The following is a 21,358-nucleotide window of genomic DNA, read 5'->3' on the forward strand; positions in this document are numbered from 1 at the left end:
CCTACTTGAACTGTGAATGTAAACCCTTAGTGACTTTCAGGGTTATATGTGAGGAATTGCCTATCTCTTTATTTGAGGAATATTGGTTACTAGATGATGAAATACCTTGGACTAAAATCTTGCTTGACAAACAACTTCTACTATAAAGACTATTTATAAACATGTGAAAGAGATGGATAAAGACCAGGAAAAGATCCTTTTCATGTTGAAAGCAATACATGAAACCATTCTTTCAGCTTGTGATAAAATAAGACCTAACATAAAAGATCAAGATGCCAGCTTAAATACACAAACACAAACTTTGACTACAACCAAAGAACCAACAACGCAGAAGATAACAGAATAAGTGGAACAATCAAATATTAAGACAGAGGATTCAATCGACCAACAAATACAGTTAATGGAAAATCCAGAAAAGGGAGTGACAACATTGAAAATGGAAAAAACTTTATATATAAATCAGAAGAAATTTGAGAAAGAAGAACAGATTGAATGGAAGATAAACATATTAGGGCAATTATGGGGAATTGGAATAATAGGAAGACAACTTTATGAATACAAATGGGCTAGTCCTTCCAAAAAAATGGGAATTAAATGGTCTCTTTTATTTCAAATAACATATATAATAATAGAGGGAGATCTATCTGATGAGCTAAAAGCACTGATATGGAAGCCTAGTTGGGAAAGGAAGAAAGCCAGAATAAGGCTGAAGAAAATTGGGGTTTTGATTTTATTAGAGGGGATTTCATATTATTAATTAGAGGGTTAAAGGGAGAAGTTGAGATGAGGGGAATTCTGGTCATTAGATTTAAAATATTTGGAAATTAGTTGAAAATAAGGATTTTATCTGTTTAATATTTAAAAATTAGATCTAAAAGAAAAAAATAATTATTATGAATATGTTTGATTTATTGATTAACCCAGGTAATATATACAATGGTTTTGATTTATTAAAGGGGATATGGTAATATTAAGTAGATGATTTAATATGGTGGGAAATAGATAACTTTTAGGAAATAGAACAAGATTATATTCAAATTGATAAAATGTATTTTGGATATCAGATTCTGTTATAAATTGAGATAAGGGAAATCTTGGTTGCCTAAAACCTGAAAATTATAAATATCAAAGATTAAATTGGAATATTGATGGGAAACTAAAAATTGGGAAAAAATTAATAACAGGATATGGATTGTTTATGAAGATTGAATGTAAAAAATAATTAAGATACGTATAAGCTAAAAAATTATTGATAAATATAATAATGATGCTTTTACTGAGTTGATATAATAAGAACTGTATCAGCTTAAATATGAGACAGTAAATGTTAAGGGGAAAAGAGAGGAAATATTTGATGTTGTAACCTGAGATTTATACTAGTTTTGTTATCGAACTATTGATTAACCCAGCCACCATGTTGCTTTTTAAATACTTAAATGCAAAATTGGAAAATTAACAAAATATAAAAAAAAAACATTTTATAAAGTTTGCCACAATCCAGAGAATCCAGCTTTACAGTCTCATCAGTTTATAGATATACACACACATGCTAATTTGTGTGTGCATGTGTGTGTGTGCATGTGCACACATTTGGGGAAAGAAAACACGTAATGCAGGTAGCATTATTTGTAGAAAACTATTTCTAGCCTCATTTAAGGAGCTGAGTGCACATTTGCACAAAATGTGTTCTACTTCCATTCTGAGAATTACAGCTTTTTCAGTGATGTGATACAGCAAGGGATTTATCCATTTGTCTTCATATAAATAATTAACAATCTTACCTATATGGTTTAGTGAAGCAAAACATTGAAAAATATTCTCAAAATCAAAAACATTACATAAACCTTAATAACAGATATCATAAACATTCTCAAGAGAATGAAGTAGTAACAAACAAAGCAAACAACAAACAGAAGAAAAGGGGGGGAGTCCAACCTTAACGTGATAAAACATCTTTATAAGGTGCACTATGGATGTCAATGTATTTTAAAATTGTAGGAAAGTAAAATAAGTAAATTATTAAAGCTCCCATAGTTTTCTGGAAAAATATGTTTCTACAATCAGATTCTAAAACCCAAAATTCAAGCCCCATTGTTCAATCTTGGACATTCTAAAGGTTAGCAAATGATGGATGATTATTTTTGGCTTCCAAGTTCTTTTCCAAAACCATGCCTGGGGCATTGGCAGTGTTTTACAAGGTGGCTTAAATAATAATCTTGGAGCACCTGAAAGCATTGGATTTAAAAATAAAAAAATAAGATGTTCACATAGGCTTCTCCAGCCAGATTTATTAAAAAGGAAAGGGTTATAGAATTTCTCACAATTGAACATTTCACTTTTAGGATTCAATTTATCTCTCACTTTGCTAGGGCAACTTTTTCTTCATTATGTTGATAATAACACTTTGATGAACAGGAAATTTAGCTATTCATTTTATAGAAAAATGTTCAGACGTTCTGAACTTCCAATACTTTCCAAATCACTCTTATCCTACACTCTGGCATTAAGGCCTTAATAGGTGCTACCTAAATTAGGCAATAAATGGTTCGAATGATAATTTGTCATAATATACAACTCCAGAGCCAGGTCCACGCTTTCTTCCATCAGTTCTACTCCTCTCTCAAGAACTGACTTTTGAGGGAAATGGGTCTCTCAGACAAATGCAGAGTCCTCCATCCGAAGTATGCTTACTTAGAAGCTCTCATGCTCAGTGGAATTATTCAAGATGAGCTTTAGTGATCACATCAGCAAGAAACAATATAATTGCAAAATGTGTACTTGTTAGGTAAAACAGCTCCCACCAACATAATGGGAATTGTTGTTGTTGTTGTTAGCTGCGAAGTCCTGTCCGACCCATCGTGACCCCATGGACAACGTTCCTCCAGGCCTTCCTGTCCTCTACCATCTTCTGGAGTCCATTTAAGCTCATGCCTACTGCTTCAGTGACTCCATCCAGCCACCTCATTCTCTGTCATCCCCTTCTTCTCTTGCCCTCAATCTTTCTCAGCATGAAGCTCTTCTCCAGTGAGTCCTTCCTTCTCATTAGGTGGCCAAAATATTTGAGTTTTAGCTTCAGGATCTGGCCTTCTAAAGAGCAGTCAGGGTTGATCTCCCTTGAATTCCCTTGAATTCCTTCTTCAGTTCTCTCTTTCAATGCATAGTTTCAAAAAGTGGAGCAGGGTTTCAAATTACCATCATATTGGCATCTTAGATACACGTGATTTCTGGTATAGGCTTTTCTTTCAGTTTTCAATGGTGCAAAGCATCATGTTTTTAGCAAACTGAATTTATCTCAGGCACTATATCCAACTAAGGATTTGCTCTTTCTCCTTGCCCATTCCATTAGTGTGGGTGTGCGAACTATTTGCTTCTCATTTTTTTCTGGGAAAAAATTGATAAAAAGATAAGATATACTTAAAATTAACAATCAATCTCCATGAATCAGTTCAAACTGACTAGATGACATATATGGACATATCCATCTGTCAGTCTCCCTGCTCCATTTGACTTCTTTATTCTTAAGTTCTATGAAGAAAGATTAAAGATACTAGAAATGATTATTCTTGAAAAGAGAAAAATGAGTCAAAGGTAGGAAAAGAGAAGATTAAGATAAGGGTAGAGAAGAGAAGATCAAGAGCAGAAGAGTCAAAGCACAGATAAAATAGACTAGAGTAGGAGAGGTCAACAGCAGAAGGATAAAAGGGGTAAAAGAAAAGAAAAGATCAAGAGTAGAAGAGTCAAAAGGCAGAGAGGAGGAGAGGAGAGGAGATCAAATAAAGATCTTTAAAATATGTGAAGGAAACTTATAGAAAAGGAAATCCAACACCTTTTGCTATCGTTCCAAAGTGCAGAATGAGGAATAAAGAGTTTAAGTTAGAGGAAGATAGATCCAAACAAATGCTTCCTAATAGTAAGGGTAAGTTGATGTGGAAACTAATTACCCAAACTGTAAGGGTCTCATAGGAAGATCAAGTAGAGATAGACAATCATCTGCTAGCAGTATGAGCAGGGGATAAGATTCAACTACTTAGTTTTCAATATGAATTTGAAATAAGTGGGTTCATGTTCAGACAATGAATTCAACACCAATTTGAAAGACTAGCCAACTTAAGGGTTATAACTGAATGCAACGCTGAGATTCTAAGTATTCTCACTTGGAAGTAATCTCATTAAAAGTAAATCATCATAATAATAAACACAATAATATAAATTAATAATGAAGGTGCAATAATTAAAGGTTTGAAAGCAAATCAAGAAACAAGACAAATTATACTGAAATGAACTTGCTGAATGCAATCTTTAATAATGATTAATGTCTCCTTGTGACAGTCATTCAAACAGACAACTTTCCTTCACACTGCCATTACCATGGGAATGCAATTTGTTTGCCAGTTAATCAGAACCAAGCAACATAAAGTCTGAACAGCAAGTTCCTCATTATTGAAAAAATGTTTCACTCCTACTGGGGCATGCAGTAGTGTCTCATCTAGTTATTTCTAGCACTTTCATCTATTAGACTGTGCTTCCAAACAGAACGCAAAAATAGTCTCTTTACCTTTTTCTTTGGTAATAAAACATTCCAAGTGTATTAGACCATGCTGATTTCTGAGTCTTTTACACAAAATTAGATGCATTGGTATACTACTGTTAAAACTTTTGCAGAAGTAAAATAAAGCATATTCTGTATTTATTAGGGATGAGTAGATCTTTCGAAAGAGCTACTTTGTAGTGTGTAAGAATATGTACAAACAACTCTTTGACTAAAGCAGCGTGCATCTTCTTTCAGGCTTACAACACTACTTCATAAACTGTTCTGTATGTAACTACATAGACAGCTATTTTTTTCACAACAAAATAAACTGGCTTGTGCATGCACATGAAAAAAGGTGTAGCTACTTTAACTATTTCATTTCCATCTGGGAAAGGAATATATATATTTCTTTTTTTAAAAAAACTATTCTCAATTTGTTCAAGACCACCTCTAACATTAGGAGTCAAATATTAAGAATGAAAATGTTACTGTTATTTTATTTGCTACCCTGCTCTACTGCATGTGTGAAGGCAGTTTCATCCACTTTCACATTAATTATATTTAGCTTGATTATGCCAAATTTAGAGACTTATTTTTCCCTCTTTATTTTCACTGGATTTGGTCAGGATATTACACAAACAGAATACATCTCTAATATACAAATGTCATGCTAGGCATTGACTCCTTTAACAACGGAGCAAAGTACTGAAGAACAATTCAATATTCCACATCTAAAAATTTCTGTCTGAAACACTGGAGAGCAAAATTTTACCAAAATGTGGAAATAATAGCTACAGAACATCTAGATATTTCTTATCTACCTGTCTATTTATAATTAGCACTTATAATCCATCAGAATAACCTTCCATATGCTGGTCTAAGGATCTGAGGTTCAGAAACAGCCATTGTTATTGGATATTAAATATAAATATAGATATGCCTGAAACTGGGAGAAAGATAGCTAGCAAATTCCCGGATACTGTGAGAAACTGAACAATTTGCACATTCTTACAAAACACATGCATCTTTTAATATATTCCATCACATCCCTCTGTGTAAATTACCAAGTTTTTAAAAGAGAAATTTTGCATGGAGCTATCAGTAAATTTCATAGGTATGTAAAATCTAAATTAGGCTGTTTAAATAACTCTTGCTTAAGAGCTTCAAAACCAGTTAAATCAACTGTTTCTCCCACTGAAAATGAAAAAGATAAGTAGGCATTTGGCGTGATATCAAACTAATTTCACACATCTCTATCTTAATCTGCAGCACATCTGGAACATATCTTTCCCTAGCAAATTCAGAGGTGACCAACAGTGAGCAGTTTCTGTCTGACCTGACCTCTAGTTTTATTTTTATAAAAAGAGTATTTAACTGATTTCTTCCCATTAGTTTAATTAACATAACTATAAACCTCCTTGTAAAAGAGATTAAAATATGCCTGTCATAATTTTATTACAAATGAGAAAACCAATATAAATCCAACATTATTTTTGTATATAAAGGTGTAATACAATATTTTAAGACCCAAGAGTTTTTTGCACCACACTGAATTAATTTTGGTGGTGGCTCTCCATGGTCCTGAAGTAATTGGTTTAACTTTCAATTAGAGATTTGTTTTTAAATGTTTTTTTTCTAATGCTTAGTCAACATTTAGTTTGAACTTTGAAATAGTGTGACTGTGTCAAGAGGAAATGCAAATGTTCTCTTACCAAGAGTTTTACTTCCAGTTCTTTTCATCAATGACACCACCGTTGAGCCAAATGTGAAAAGCTTCAAAAGTTTACTTAACTTAGTGTGGTTGGGTTCATACAATATGTTTAATCAGGTCAGTTAAAGATGACATGGCTGCATTTGCACAACTTTGTTTCAACTTTGGTTAGGGTTTTTTTTCCGTGTTTGTGTGCCTTAACATGTTTGCTAACTTTATGTTTCGCTTAAATATTTTGTGAAAATTCAGATTATTTCCTCTAGTTCATCAATGAGATTGATCTACAAAGCACGTTTTAGTGGTTTAGCCTACAACAGTGTAGCCACTACTTTCATGAAGATGTTCACCCAAAGGGATACATTAGGAAGTATTAGCAATTGGACGATAGCTTTGAAAATGAGAGATCCAGTGTGGATTCCTTGAAAAACAGGCACAATGCAGATACTTTTAAGGTATCTGACACCCATCTCTTCCACAAAGATGTATTTATTACACTCTGGATCCGTCTGGTTAATCCCCCTGGCTGGATCAAATCAGTCATGACAGATTGGGTCATAAGTGCACGTGGCTGAATGTGTAGCTTCTTTAAGTATTATCACAAGCTGAAAATGATTCCACAAATCCAGACCAGATGGGGCAATGGATCTCTAATTTGGACTTGCCTCAACTATGGCATGCAGGTCAGCACTGAGGCAAACAATTTTTATCCACAAAGTGCCTTACAAAAGAACCATAAGCACCAATATTTAATTTATGGAGCATAGCTCAAAGCCCCTGAATCATATGAAATATTTTCATAGGACAGTTATTCTCAGACACAGAGGATTTATTGCTATGTGAAAGACATAATACTGTTTTCTGACTAATTTTCATTCAGTTTCTTGCTGAAATTTCTGCTACATATACTTTAGCTGCCTCCCAATCTATTTCACTGCCTGGAAATTCTTCAGTGGTAAAACACTTAAGCAATATTGGATCAACAGTTGTATCTCATGTGATTCTCTCTCTCTCTCTCTCTCTCCATCTTCTATTAATTATTTTTATTTGAAAATGTTACAAACTTGTTGAGATTTTAACTACCACTTTCATGAACAATGACTTTAAATATATTTGCTGCTAGAAACATAACAGAGAAGTAGAAAATCCACTTAAACCAGCATGAATAGAGAATGAAGTATGAAAATTCAGCTATGTTTAAAAGCAGGTTTTCTCAAGTAAATACATTCAAACTGGTATTTAGCTTTAGCTTATAATGTACTACTTTCTGGTGCTGCTTGAAAACACATTTAGTGTAATCAAGGCACAAATATTAAAATATTAGTTTTCTACACAGCTTTCAAAAACTAGTCACATTTACTTATGTTGCATAAACAGGCAATTTTTATAAACTTTGCTTGTGTTTGTTGCCAAGTCTGTTGCTTTTCACTTAATGATGAGCTATAGAGACAATTTAAGGTATCAGATGCTTAAAACATCAATATACCATTATTGAATAAAATTACTTAGTTAAAATTGAACTTTAATTATTATAAAAATAAGAAACAGAAAAAAAATTAAATAATTCATATTTTTTCTATAAACAATATTATTCACTCCCTTTAAGATTTCTTTAGTAATCAACCTAATAAGAAGCTCTTCATTCTTTAGTCAGATGATAAATCTGGTAAAATACAAGTCCTACCTATAATTAATAAGTCTGATTCCAAAATAAAATTTAAGAGTAGAAAAGCCAAATGTATTAAACAAGAAAGATAAAACTACGAAAGTTTTGGCATATATTAAGCAAAAAAATAAAAAAAAGGTTCAACCTTTATTAACATTTCATATAAAATGAATTTAATACCTTACAGGGATTATAGACAAAAGAAAAAGTGAGACATTTATGAAAAGACCATAAGCTGAAGTGCTATTTAAGCCTCTGATAGTTTAATTTTTTTCCAGAGAAATTTTAAAAAATGAAGTAGGAACCATGATCTATGTAGAAATTCCAACACAGGTGTTTGTTCAAAATGTTTGCCAAGATTGGCTATCCGTTTCTGTACCATTTTGTTGCACCAATTCTGGGTTTCCTACATCCTCAAAAAATTGGTAACTGATATCCTCTTGTAGAGAACTATGAAACCCACAAAAAACAAAAGAACACAAAACAAAAAACACATGGTTGTGTGAGACAAACTGATACCAAAATGTTGTATTGGTTTTCTGCCATTTCATTCCATCAAGTACCGTATTTTTCAGACCATAAGACGCACTTTTTCCCCCAAAAAGTGTGGGGGGGGGAAACGAGGGTGCGTCTGATGGTCCGAAGGTGATCCTAAGAAACGCCGATCTCACACTCCTGCAATCTGCCTCGCTCGGTTTCAGCTTCCCTTGCTACAAGAGAAAGCAGGCTGAAACGGAGTGAGGGAGATTGCCAGGAATGCGAATCGGCTGATCTCGCGCTGCTGCAAACTCCCTCGTTTCAGCCTGCTTTCTCTTGTAGCAAGGGAAGCTGAAACCGAGCGAGGGAGTTTGCAGGAGCGCGAGATCGGCCAATTCGCATTTCTGGCAATCTCCCTCGCTCCGTTTCAGTGTGCTTTCTGCAAGAGAAAGCCGGGCCGCAGGGCCGCCTCCGCGGGTACTGCTCTAATGCAGAGAGGGAAGGACAAAGAGGGAGGGAAGGAAGGAAGGAAGGGTCAATGGGAGAGGGAGGGAGAGAGAAAGAGAGAGAGAGGGAGAGAGAGAGGAGAAAGAAATAGGGAGGGAGAGAAAGAGGGAGAGAGAGAGGAGAAAGAAAGGGAGAGAAATAGAGGGAGAGAAAGGAGAGGGGAAGAGAGAGGGAGAGAAAGAAAGGGAGAGAGAAAGAGGGAGAGAGAGAAGGAGAAAGAAAGAGGGAGGGAAATAGAGGGAGAGAAAGGGAGAAATAGAGGGAGAGAAAAATAGAGAGGGGGAGAAAGAGGGAGAGAGAAGAAGAAAGGGAGGGAAATAGAGGGAGAGAGAAAGGGAGAGATAGAGGGAAAGAGAAAAAGAGGGAGAAAAAGAGGGAGAGGGAGAGAAAGGGAGAGAGAGAGAGGAGAGAGAAAGAAAGAGGGAGGGGGAGAGAGGGAGAGAAAGAGAAGGAGAGAGAGAAATTAAATTAGTAACATGATTGTTAAGTGAATCTGGTTTCCCCACTAACTTTGCTTCTCAGAAGGTTGCAAAAGGCGATCACATGACCCTGGAACAATGTGACCATCATAAATATGAATCGATTGCCAAGCATCCGAATGTAAATCACATGACCCTGGGGATGCTGCAACAGTCATAAGTGTGAAAAATGGTCATAAGTCACTTTTTTCAGTGCCGTCGTAACTTTGAACAGTCACTAAGTGAATCATTGTAAGTCAAGGACTACCTGTACTTTATCATTTTTTTTCCTTTTTTGGTGGGGGGTCAAGTTTTTGACACCTTGCTGGGCGACTGGTGGTACTCGGACATTGCCTTGTCCTAAAAGTGGTACAATGGATGAAAAGGTTGAAAAGCCCTGTTTTAGTATACTGGTACTATTTGGTTCAGAATTTTTTTTTTCTTGTTTGCCTGCTCTAAAAACTGGTTGCGTCTTATGGTCAGGTGCGTCTTATGGTCCGAAAAATACGGTAATATTGATTATATCCAACACATTTCTTTGGTTTGGCTGTATTGCTTTTAACATCTGATATTAATCCATATGCAATAGTCACCTGAAAGGAAGTCAACTATGAATTTAGGACAGTCCCCACAAAAAAGCAGACCCCTCCCAATCCAATCCCTAAATTTAAGACAAAAAAGCTGTTCAATGCCCCTTTTCTCTGCTTTGTTAACCCACAGTTGACAAGTCCAGCCGAAACCAACTCTAGATATTCTTCTCCACAATAAATGTTATAACCGATACTCTCATATATAGTATGTATCTGCCAGAGGCCACAATCCAACAAGGCAAGGCCTAGAAAAAATAAGTAAATATTAACTAAATGACTGAATTATCTACATCCACTAAAGGACAGATGCAGAGGGTTTTTTTTCCTAAAAACCCTGTGATAACCAGAGTTATGTGAAGTTTATACTTTCTCTCATAGATGTTTGTAAGTTGCTCCCACAGATGTTCGTAAGTTCTACACAAAAAGCTTCTGTAGTATACTGAATTTTTCATTTTTTAGGATGAGCTGCCTTCGGAAGTTGTTGGTGGAGATTTTAAAGAAGAGATTGAACAAACATTTGTCTTAAATGGTATAGGATTTCCTGCTTGAGCAGTGGGTTGGACTAGAAGACCTCCAAGATCCCATCCAACTCTGTTATTCTGACTATTGCACTTATAGCATTCAGTGACTATATACCAATCATTCTAACATATACTAACCACAATCACAGAAACTCACACAAAATTGATGGAGGAAGAGGTGGAGGAAAAAAAATCCATAAATATTGATGGGTCAGCTGGGAAAAGATGAAATAACAATGAAGAAAATAAAAAAGTCAAATTTAGATATTACAATAAACGGTTAGTTTAACCAAACAAATCTTTCTCCACCATAGAGATGTCTGCCATTTGTTCTTTCTCCTTCAGTAGCACCTGTTCCCAATGGACATACTGCATCCACTCTCCTCATTTCACAGGTAACTCTTTCAATACTAAAATTCACTTTTCCATAACGGGTATACAGAATATTAAGGCTGACAAAATAAATCAATTAACATTATATTCCTCAAAATAAAAAAAAAATAATTCAATTTTTTTCTAATATATTTTAAAAATAGTTACAGATAATCCATGATATCTACGGATGCTGTTATTTCCTGCAATATTATTTAATTATTTAATATTAAATAATATCATTTAATGTTACTTAATCGGTGTCTTAAAATTTGACAAGTGTTATCGCCAGTGGTGAAATTCACTTGTCACTGTACAAAGTCTGTCTTTGTAAACATATGTTAAGATCTTTTTTAAAAAAAAAATTGTTGAAACTGTTCCTTATTTTATCTTGCAGTAATATAGAGTGAATGAAAGAATGTCTGCGGGGGGAAAAAAAGCCTCTTCTATCCAACATGAAGCAGCTACTTTTGCAATGAGGTCTGAAGAAAATGCACAAAGTGCATTTTCTTGCTCTATGCTTCTGCTCTTCTGCAACTAATGCCTTACCGGGAAATGCCATTTAATCCAAATACAAAAACAAAGCAGTATTAAGATGCTGAGAATCTATATATTATTGATTCACTTGCCTTCATTAATCTTTAAAACCGTAGCTTTTAAGCCATTTTTTTAGTGAGCTCTATAGAGTATGCTTTTCTGACTGTACAATTGGATTAAATGAAGGTAAAATATTTATTTCACGTGTACATTAAATACTCAAAAACTGGCAATTTCTTACGCTAGATAGAAATGGCTTTCCAGCAAAAATTTAAAAGTCAGGCAAGCTTGCTTTCTTTTCATGTTCCTTTTTCTTCCACAATTTGAAATGCAAAAAAAAATTATTGCAATTTTATCTTAATATAAATAGCCTATACACAATTATATTCTGGAATTGTATGCATCAACATGGAAGCTAAAGTGCATATAAAAAGAGCAAAGCTCGAAGTTTCCACAAAGTTTATCACCTTTTATAGGTTGGCACAGTATCAATAGCTTATTTCCTCAAGTTATTTCCTAACAGTTGCATAAAATTTAAAATTAAATTTAACACAACTACGTATAAATAAATTTAAATAGCTAAGATTTTAAAAATAAGGCTGTGAGTGATTTTGCTTAATGAGAGAAAATAATTGGCTTTATAATATGAAGAAATAAGATACATTTAATAGTCCATACATTTCTATTTCCATGCTCTTAATTTTTTTGATGTAAGCTCAAGAACTATGAAATTGATCTGCTAGGTCATTCTTTGACTCAGACAAACCATAATATAGCAGGAACAAATTGTCTCTAATTCTTCCTTATCAATATTATTTTTAGGGAAATCCCTAGTTTTAAGCTTATACACCAGATTATGTATTCAGGATCTTCTAACAATAACTATTATATTCTAAATGATCCCAAGGGCATTTTTAGTTAGTGTACGAAATGCTTTGTTGAACTATATCAAACTTTACTAAAATCAGTGTTTTTACAAAAATCACTGAAGTCTTAGGTTTTCAGTACAACCTCTACAACAGACATGTCAAACACAAGGCCCGGGGGCCGGATCCGGCCTGCGAAGTGGTTTCATGTGGCCCGCAAAGCCATCCTGGAAACAGTGAGGGAACGGCCCCCACTGCCTTGGTCCTGGCCCAGAGACCCTCCTTCTTCCGGAGACCCTCAGATCTGTCCCACTCCTGCCCAGGCCCCCATAGGCACCCTTGATGCGAACGATGTAGAGCTGGCCATGCCCACCCAGTAGGCCATACACACTCTAGCCACGCCCACCCAGTAGGGCACACCCACCCTGGCCACACCCACCCGGCCCCTTGAGGGCAACCGCAATGCTGATGCGGCCCTCAATGAAATTGAGTTTGACACCCCTGCTCTACAAGCTCTTGATTAAAGAAACCTGAAAAGCTAAATCAAATGTACAAATTTTAGAAAAATTCATAATTTAGATACCAAAATATAAGCCATAAGCTTTAAAAAAGTGAAAATTTATTTATTTAAATGTATATTTATTCATAATACCATTTATTTTTATTCATTTCAATGCAATAAACATTATTGCAATATTATTTTCTGAGTATAATTTGTGATCAGTTTTATTACATCCCTTACTGTAGTTTCAACTTTTTCCAGAAATATATTTACAGTACATTTTGAACTACGTAAAAGCTGTTTGGATATATCTGGCTTTCTTTCTTAACTGCATATTGCCAGAGAAAATTCTCAATATTTATAAAAATATTTGTTTAGTAAAAAAAATCTATTTGAGATTTTTTTCTCTCTTCCAGTATTCTTTTCTAAAGGGGTGACCATCTATAGAGCTATTAATGTCCCTTTAGACCAGACATGTCAAATTCGTGGCATCACGTGACGTTGTGCAACGTATCAGGACAGTTTTGCCATTGCTGGCAATGGGGTGGGCATAGCTTCCGGATGACGTGTCCGGCCCGTGGGCTGGCAGTTTGACACCCCTGCTTTAGACAGCTTAAGGTCACAGCTATGTATAATTTATCAACTGAACTCAGAATATTGTATTTAAATATTGACAAATAATTTGTGGAAAATGAGAAATTTCTAAATTTGTCATCATTTGAAGATCTCTATAAAAGGCCCAAAACCTTGTCCCCATTCTAGAATCAAAAGTGGCAATAATTTTCAGGAATTCTCCTTGGGGTTTTAAAGTAGCTTGCAATAGATATCGACAAGTCTCACTTATGATTTATCTAATATGTCAAAGTTTATAAAAGCACCAGAATGATGAGTTATGATTATTTACCTGAAAGGTCAGTTGCACTGAACATAATACATTAGGAGTAGGCATGCATAGTGGTGTAAACTGATTTGTTTAATCTACAGTTCACTCCTTTATGTGAATAATTGAGAATAAGTCCCTATTTTCTCTTAGGGTAATGTGTACATTATTATATTCCTATGGGAGGGGAAAGGTAATATTTTGCCTATTGAAGAATTCTAGAACACTTGACAGCTTGCATAAGCTTTTATGTAATTTGGTTGATCCTAATAAAGCTACTCACCAACATACATTTTGGATATTTTCCCCCCAGTGAACAACGAATAAGAATACTTCATTTCATCAGATACCAAAATGAAACACTACTAATTTTATTCAATAATCTCTACCTGCTGATGGAAATGCATCTGCCAGCAGAATGGATTCCCCCACACCAAATCTACTTGAGAGGATTATGTGAAGGGGAGGAGGACAGCAAGGGCAAGTCTTGTTATGCAAGTAAAAGTCTGCTCACATAAAAGTTGATGTCAACTCTTATTATAAAAACAGTCAATATTAAAATTTAAATGTTTAATTATATCTAGAAAATTTGATGTTTCTGTTGAAAAATTAAGAGTTGCTAGCCGAAAGAGGATCACATATCCTAATACAATAAACTGTTTCTGTTTTACATTTCTTTTACTTTAAAAACTTTCCCAAAGTGTTTTATATATATATATATATATATATACCCTATATATATATATATATATATATATATATATATATATATGTATGTATGTATGTATGTATGTATGTATGTATGTATATATGTATGTATGTATGTATGTATGTATATGTATATGTATATTTATATTTATATGTATATGTATATGTTTTCTGAGGTTTCCGCGGGTGTTTGTATGTGGATCTTTGGTCATTCGGGTTTTTTCCCGCGTAGAATTGAAGGTGTAGGAGCAACGTTTCGACGGAATCCCATCCGTCATCCTCAGGCTGGTGGCTTCAGCTTCCTTCTTCTGGGAGAAGCATGTGAATTGCTTCTCCCAGAAGAAGGAAGCTGAAGCCACCAGCCTGAGGATGACGGATGGGATTCCGTCGAAACGTTGCTCCTACACCTTCAATTCTACGCGGGAAAAAACCCGAATGACCAAAGATCCATATATATATATAGCGCATGTTTCTGAAAATAATGCAGCAAGCTAAGTGATTTTTAAACCAATCTATTCAAAAGTACACAGGAAATGCTAAACAAAAAAAGTGAAATAATGAGAAAATCTTTCAGAATCACTTTTTGTGGATAGCTTGAGCAAATTTTGTCAAATATGTTTGTTTTTGTGAACAACCAAACCCACAAAGCCTGTTGAAGCTATCACAGTTTTCTCTGTTTTTGTGGGAATGGTCAATTTTGAAAACTTCTATGAAGAGAAATATTTAAACCATTATTGGGAATGACTTACGTTAAATGTTCTATAATGTAAGAAAAACGTAAAGAGAATTTAAATTTAATTTAAAGAGAAAGAGCAGTATAAAAAATGCTAACATTAAATCCAGAGGAGATCCTAACATTGTGTTATTTCTTGATGATTGTTGGCAAAGAAGTATCTTTATGAAGAACAAAGAAAAAGTGATATGGATAGACTTTTTTCCATCTGTTTCCCTTGTGATATTTTTATTTAAGACCCAAATGGAACATAATTTTTCCAATTTTCTCCATGTATTTTTATTGTTTGCTTATACTGAATGAGAAGCAGTTTTGCAAATAACCTGTGCCACCTGCAATAACCATTATCCTTTTGTAACTATCTACCCTCCCATTATGCGTCTTTATCAAGTCTTGTACTGAAGACAGGTTAGTAAGCTAAGCATCTTTTGACAAAAACCATACTACAAACATCCCTGATTCTACCACTTGCAGACTTTCCTTACAATGTGTATTAAAGTTGCTTCCTTTCCCGCCACTTGGAATTTAACCTGTAACTCTCCAGCTTACTACATGTCTGGTCAGTTTATACAATATACTAATATCCCCTATTTACCAAAGCTTTGTAAACAAAATGAAGGCAATTTTCCCACAGCTGTGATAGACAAGAATTACATTTTTTCTTACTTTCTTACATTTACCGTAAGAAACTAGCTTTTTCTGATTTAGAAACTGATTAATGCAAAACATTTTAGAGCACAACGTGTTGAAAAAAATACATGATCAATTTAAGCTTCTATCGCATGCAAATTTATTAGGATTTTTAAAAATAAACTCTAAATGGTTTAATTCTAGGTAATACATAGGTTTGAAGTGTTATGATTTCATGCAGGCCTAGATTTCACCCAAATGGTAAAATTAAACGTAAACCTATCCAGCCTACTCATAAATTCGACCTCGGCTTTTGTTTTTAGACCTTTCCTTAGACTGTCTACTGTGCCAACAGTATTGTACAGAATATCTTCAGCTTCTTTCTTTTTTAATTGGGACTGTGTACATTTTGTTAAGAGTGCAGATTGGTTGCTAGGATTACCCTTTAGCCTTTTGGTTCCTTAATTAGGTTATCTTAGAAGTCTCTTGACCTTCTCTCAGGTTACTGTAGTCTTAAAAGATAAATACCAGGGTCACCAATTTTTTTTTGGCTAAGACCTTTCCAGATTTATAACACTAAAGGGCATTTCGGGTACCTGTAGACCCAAAATAAAGAACTAACTAGTCAGTTCTGCATACTCTAAATACCTAGAAGTACTGCCAGATAAATATGATTTCATTTTTATGATGGGCTGCTGCCACTGCTTTTTAGAAATTAAATACTCTGTAGAAAGGTACAGAAACTCTTAGTAATCAAAATCGATTCCTCTAGATTCCTGATCACAATATTGCTTTACAGTTGTCCTTGACTACTATAACGTCCTTGCAATACAGGATAAAATCTGCAGTCTGTCAAAGATGTTATTGCAAGGCACATTATCTGCCCAGCAAAGACTACCACTTCAATAATTGCTTTGGAAGCCGGTGTCCATGTACTAATGTAATGTTGGCTTAAGAAAACAGAAATATCATGTTACAAGCTTTACAAATTTGCACCTGTATTATAAATTGAGGCCATATTTCCAAAATATTTTCCAGACCCTAAGGCGCTAAACATTTATATCTGGAAATTAATTCCACTAAATCTCATAGAACTTATTTCTGAGTAAACCTATACACTGGAGCGCTCTCAATTGAAACAAACAACCTTAGTTCCTCCATTTTTAACAACTGTAAGCATGGTGGCTGGCCAATTCCAAACACTTATCTGAAGCTGTCTTATTCTGGTTTCAGGCAAGGGGAAGAAAAGAAGACAACTTTGATCGTTCTGGAAGATTGTAACAGGGGAAAAATGTCTCTCTGCCAATAACTCCTGGATCTCTCAGCAGCTTTTCATACTACTGATCACTAAGCCCTTCTGGAACACTTGGAAGTTGAAGATCAGAGACTATCATGGTGATGCTCCTACTTTGATGGCAGCTTCTAGATCAGGGTCCCAACCTCCGGTCACGGCCTTCCAAAAACCGGGCCGTGCAAACAAGTAGAGTCCCATCCGTGGGATGCAGGCAACACACAAAACCACACCCCCTCCAGTCCGCAGAAAAACCTCTCTCCATGGAACTGGTCCCTGGTGAGCAAAAGGTTGGGGGGGTCACTGTTCTAGATCCAGTATCGGGATTAGAATTGCTAGGGAACTGCAGGGTTCCGTCCTCTCCCCTATGTTCTTCAATATTTATACGAAACGTCTGGGTGTGATTGTCAGGAGGTATAAAACTGGATTTAGACAACTTTCTATTTTCTTCTATTTTCACAAGGTGCATTCGTCTCTGTAATCAGCTCCTCCTTGGACCAGACTGTGGTATCGATGAACCATAAACCTGGATCTAGATAAATCAGTGGATTTGGTTGTTGGCGATAACTCTAGTACAAGGAGCATTTTCCCTGCACTGGCAAGGATTGTATTTCCACTGAAAGAAGTTTGTAACTTTAGGGTACTACTTGATTTCATATTGTCACGAATAATTGGCTGGACCTAGGGATGAGGGATACTTTTTTTTTAGCTGTAGGAGTTATCAACTTCTGTTTGATGTTTCCCTTGGGGAACATGATACCTGTTCCAGCTTAATTACATTGGCTTTCTCTTGCTTTTTGAGCCCAATGTGAAGTGTTTATCATATAAAGCCCTCTACGGCATGGATCTTTCTCCATTAAGCTCTGAGTAGACTTTCTAAGCATCTTATTTGGTGTATTATGAGTGCCATCAAGAAAGGAGACCTAGGTTAGACAAAGGTAGCTTCAGGCTCTGGGGGTAGATTAAAATCATTGGTAGCTTCAGGCTCTGGGGGTAGATTAAAAACCTAAAGACTTTCTTCTATAAATAAGCATCTATGTACTAATTTTGCACTTTTATAACGTTATGCTACAGCAGATACAGATAATGTATATTTTTAAGTGGTATTTTGTGAATATTTTACTACCATTCATTCTTTATCAATGCTGTTTGAACTGATATTGTTTCTTCATCATGTTTATTGTTGTACTGTGAACAATCAATACAACACCACTTGTATAAATTTAGAAATGAATTTAAAGTTTCCATTGCAAAGCTCTTTCAGGACAAAATATTTCTTGACTAGTCACAATAAATGATAAAACAATGACTTTGTAAACCATTATAGGAAGCTAGTGAGGCATTATGATGTACATTATAGTGAATTCAATCACATTCAAGCCTAAAAAAAGGTCTTAGGCTATTCAGCAGGACTAAAATGGAGGGAGTGACATTCTCACACATACACCAAATCTCCACATCAGTAGCCAGTTTGACTAATAAACTCCAGAATGAAAAGCAGAATATAAATCTAACAAAGAATAAAATACGTTATCGGCCTAAAGTCCTTTCATAGATTAGGCTCATGGTGCAAATGTAACTTCATACAGTGAAAACTGTATTTTGCATTATCCTGATGCTCAAAACCATAATATTCTGTACTTGATTGATGTTGAAAAATTGACATTGTATAAGGTTTATTTTTGTGCTTGCTATATAGTAACCACACAAAAATCATGAATATAAAATATTTATCTTATATAAATCCTTATGAATCAAAATCTTTCTCCACATTATTTTAACATCCTTGCAACTAGGTGTTTATTCCGAAGATTTTCAGTGCAAGGGTATTCATCTAGCAATAACCATTTTCTGAAACCCTGATTTACTTAATGGAATTAAGTTAAATGTTCTAGTATAGCAAACCCTCTTCATCCAGAATAATGCTCAGTTCTTCATTCTGTATTCATTATAAGTTCCCTATATCACAATTTCCCACACTGTAGAAAATTCCAAATTTAGTTTCTTAACCAGGGTAGCAGGGTAAGAAGTGATTAAGGAAATATTTATCCAAGCAAGCCCTCTTACTAGTGGCATGTATGTAACCTATCTTTGCTATCTTTGATCACAATAATTAAACCGTAAATTAGGGTTTGAGATACTTAACTGCTCTTAAAAAACATGATTAAAAATATCTATCTTGAAATTACTTAAACACTAAGAAATGTCAAATTACTGGTACATCATCTCTAGTGGGAAGTCTATCTTTTGTCACAAATACACATCTGCTATCAAACTAAGCCATAACAATAGAAATCATTTCTAATCCCTTTGAAATGAACACAAGTTGTCATCTTAAGCCTAAAGGAATGCACTTTCTATAGAACACAAAAGCTCAGATACAAAACTGTGGAATGGGCAGATCCATTCTATTACAATAATCTGTTGCATTTCCTAAATTATCTAACAAATAATTCAATAAGGCTGATGTTAAGAAACTGAAGCATGAGTCACACATGTAAGTAACCCTGATGTGAAACTCCCAGAAGTCTTATCATGAAATCTTCACATTTGTAGCAATCTTCTAACAAGTATTTCTGACATATACGGGAAATACTAGGCCACATCTTATAAGTAGTACGGTAAACTTTTTCCTCCATATAATATTTTTCAGTAGTACATTTTGTGCCACAGAAGAGATGAAAAACAAAACTAAACTGTAAAGTCTGCTTATCAGATTGGCATAATCCATAAACCAAACAGCATAATACATCCACAACACATTATGCTTTGATTTGGAAAGATAGCTAATTATACTGCCTTTTCTTCTTCAACGTAAATCCTACCCTCATTATTTTCTAAGGTGAAGCAAATAGTGCTTGCATTCAGATAATGTTATATGGGCTTGTCTGATTCTTTGCTTGCCTTTAGAAACTGTCCTATTGTTTCAATATGTTTTTGATACAAGTTGAACTGAATGTTCCTTGTGCCTTTATATATTATTTCATAGTTACACATGTTTTATTTTTGAATTTCAGTTTTGGTCATTTTTATAGCAGTATTAAACTGTGATTGTTAGCCACATATTCACATTTGTAGATACAAAACTCTGATGAAATGTTATTTAGACAAAAACTTTAAACTAAAAATAATCTGCTCCTGGCATAGAAAAATCAGGACAATGTACCGATGGTATATTTTTGGTACGTAAGTGTGGATGCAGAAAGATTTCATTAATACTACAATCATTTTTCTTTGTAATAACTAACCTTTCCATCAGGTTCTGGTGATACTTTGTCCACTTTGTTGTTGCTAAATTTACTTTTCACCCATTCTTCTACTTGCACATTGAATTTCATGAAAGTCACATAGCATATATATGCACTCAGCAATATTAAACTTTCCCACCACCTAATGAAATTATCCAAAAAGAAGATGATTAGCAGTATCAAGTCTAGGATGTAAAAAGATACATCGCGAAAGAGTGGCCACCAAGTAAGGTGCAAAATCTGTTTAGAAAATAAAGCACACATCCCAATCACAAACAGGATGTTGAATACTGCAGATCCAACTATTGTTCCAATGCCAACATTGCTGTGAGATACGAAGATCCCTATTAAAGAAGTGAAGAGTTCTGGGGCAGAGCCACCAGCGGCCATAAATGTTGCCCCAGCAACATCATCAGAAATTTCCAGTTTTTCTGTGATGACTGTCAGTGAAGGAACAAAGAACTCATCACAGACAATAGCCAAGGCTACAAACATGTAAACCATCCCAATGATATGAAGGATCACGGCACCCTGTCGTCTTTCCGCAAGAGAAAAAAGATCTGTTGGGTAGTCCCCCTGAGAATGTTCTGTGTGGTTATTAAATTCATCTGTTAATTTCAAAGAAATAGGCGAATTTGGAGTATCGTTTTGATTCTGTTCTTGATAGCCCAATAAAGTTCTTTGATGCACTGACTTGGACTTTTCACTGTCCGGACTGCTGATTGTCTCTGTGCTATAAGGTTCCAACTGGAAAAAGGCACTGACTGAAAGTGAGAGTGCGCTCATGGCCAAAATACCCAGAAAAAGTCCTGTTATCCGAATCAGTCTCTGTTTTTTCCTTATATGTTGATGTCTCTTAAAGCCCAGCAATGGCTCCTGCCGACACCATTCTTCAAGAAAATGAGCAGCAATATTTTTGTACTGAACCATTTTTGAAGTAAGTTTGTTTGTGGTCCAAGAATTCAGAGTCCAATAGGTTTTTCTTTCATACTTCCTTTATTCTTCAGATAAATGGTACTGTGACATTTCCTCTGAACCAAGGATTTACGAAGCTCATGCCTTTGCTGTGATTAAGAAGATAAATATTTTCATCAGTTTAGAAATGTCTGACATCAGATGCATCTAAAAACATT

The 21,358-nt window shown here is 34.9% G+C and overlaps 1 protein-coding gene across 1 annotated transcript in view; it reads right to left on the bottom strand.

The window, feature by feature from the left end:
• Positions 1-21,155, bottom strand: part of SLC24A2 (solute carrier family 24 member 2) — a gene marked incomplete at both ends in the record, with an annotated part of 62,849 nt that extends 41,694 nt beyond the window's left edge. Inside the window, one exon of the mRNA XM_081321219.1 lies at positions 20,226-21,155. Within this exon, the coding sequence (XP_081177345.1) occupies positions 20,226-21,155 (930 nt within the window). The remainder of the gene's footprint in view (positions 1-20,225) is intronic.
• Between the last annotated feature and the right edge of the window lie 203 nt (positions 21,156-21,358).

This window comes from Vipera berus (genome assembly GCF_964194415.1).
Source record: "Vipera berus genome assembly, chromosome: 2".
NCBI lineage: Eukaryota > Metazoa > Chordata > Lepidosauria > Squamata > Viperidae > Vipera > Vipera berus.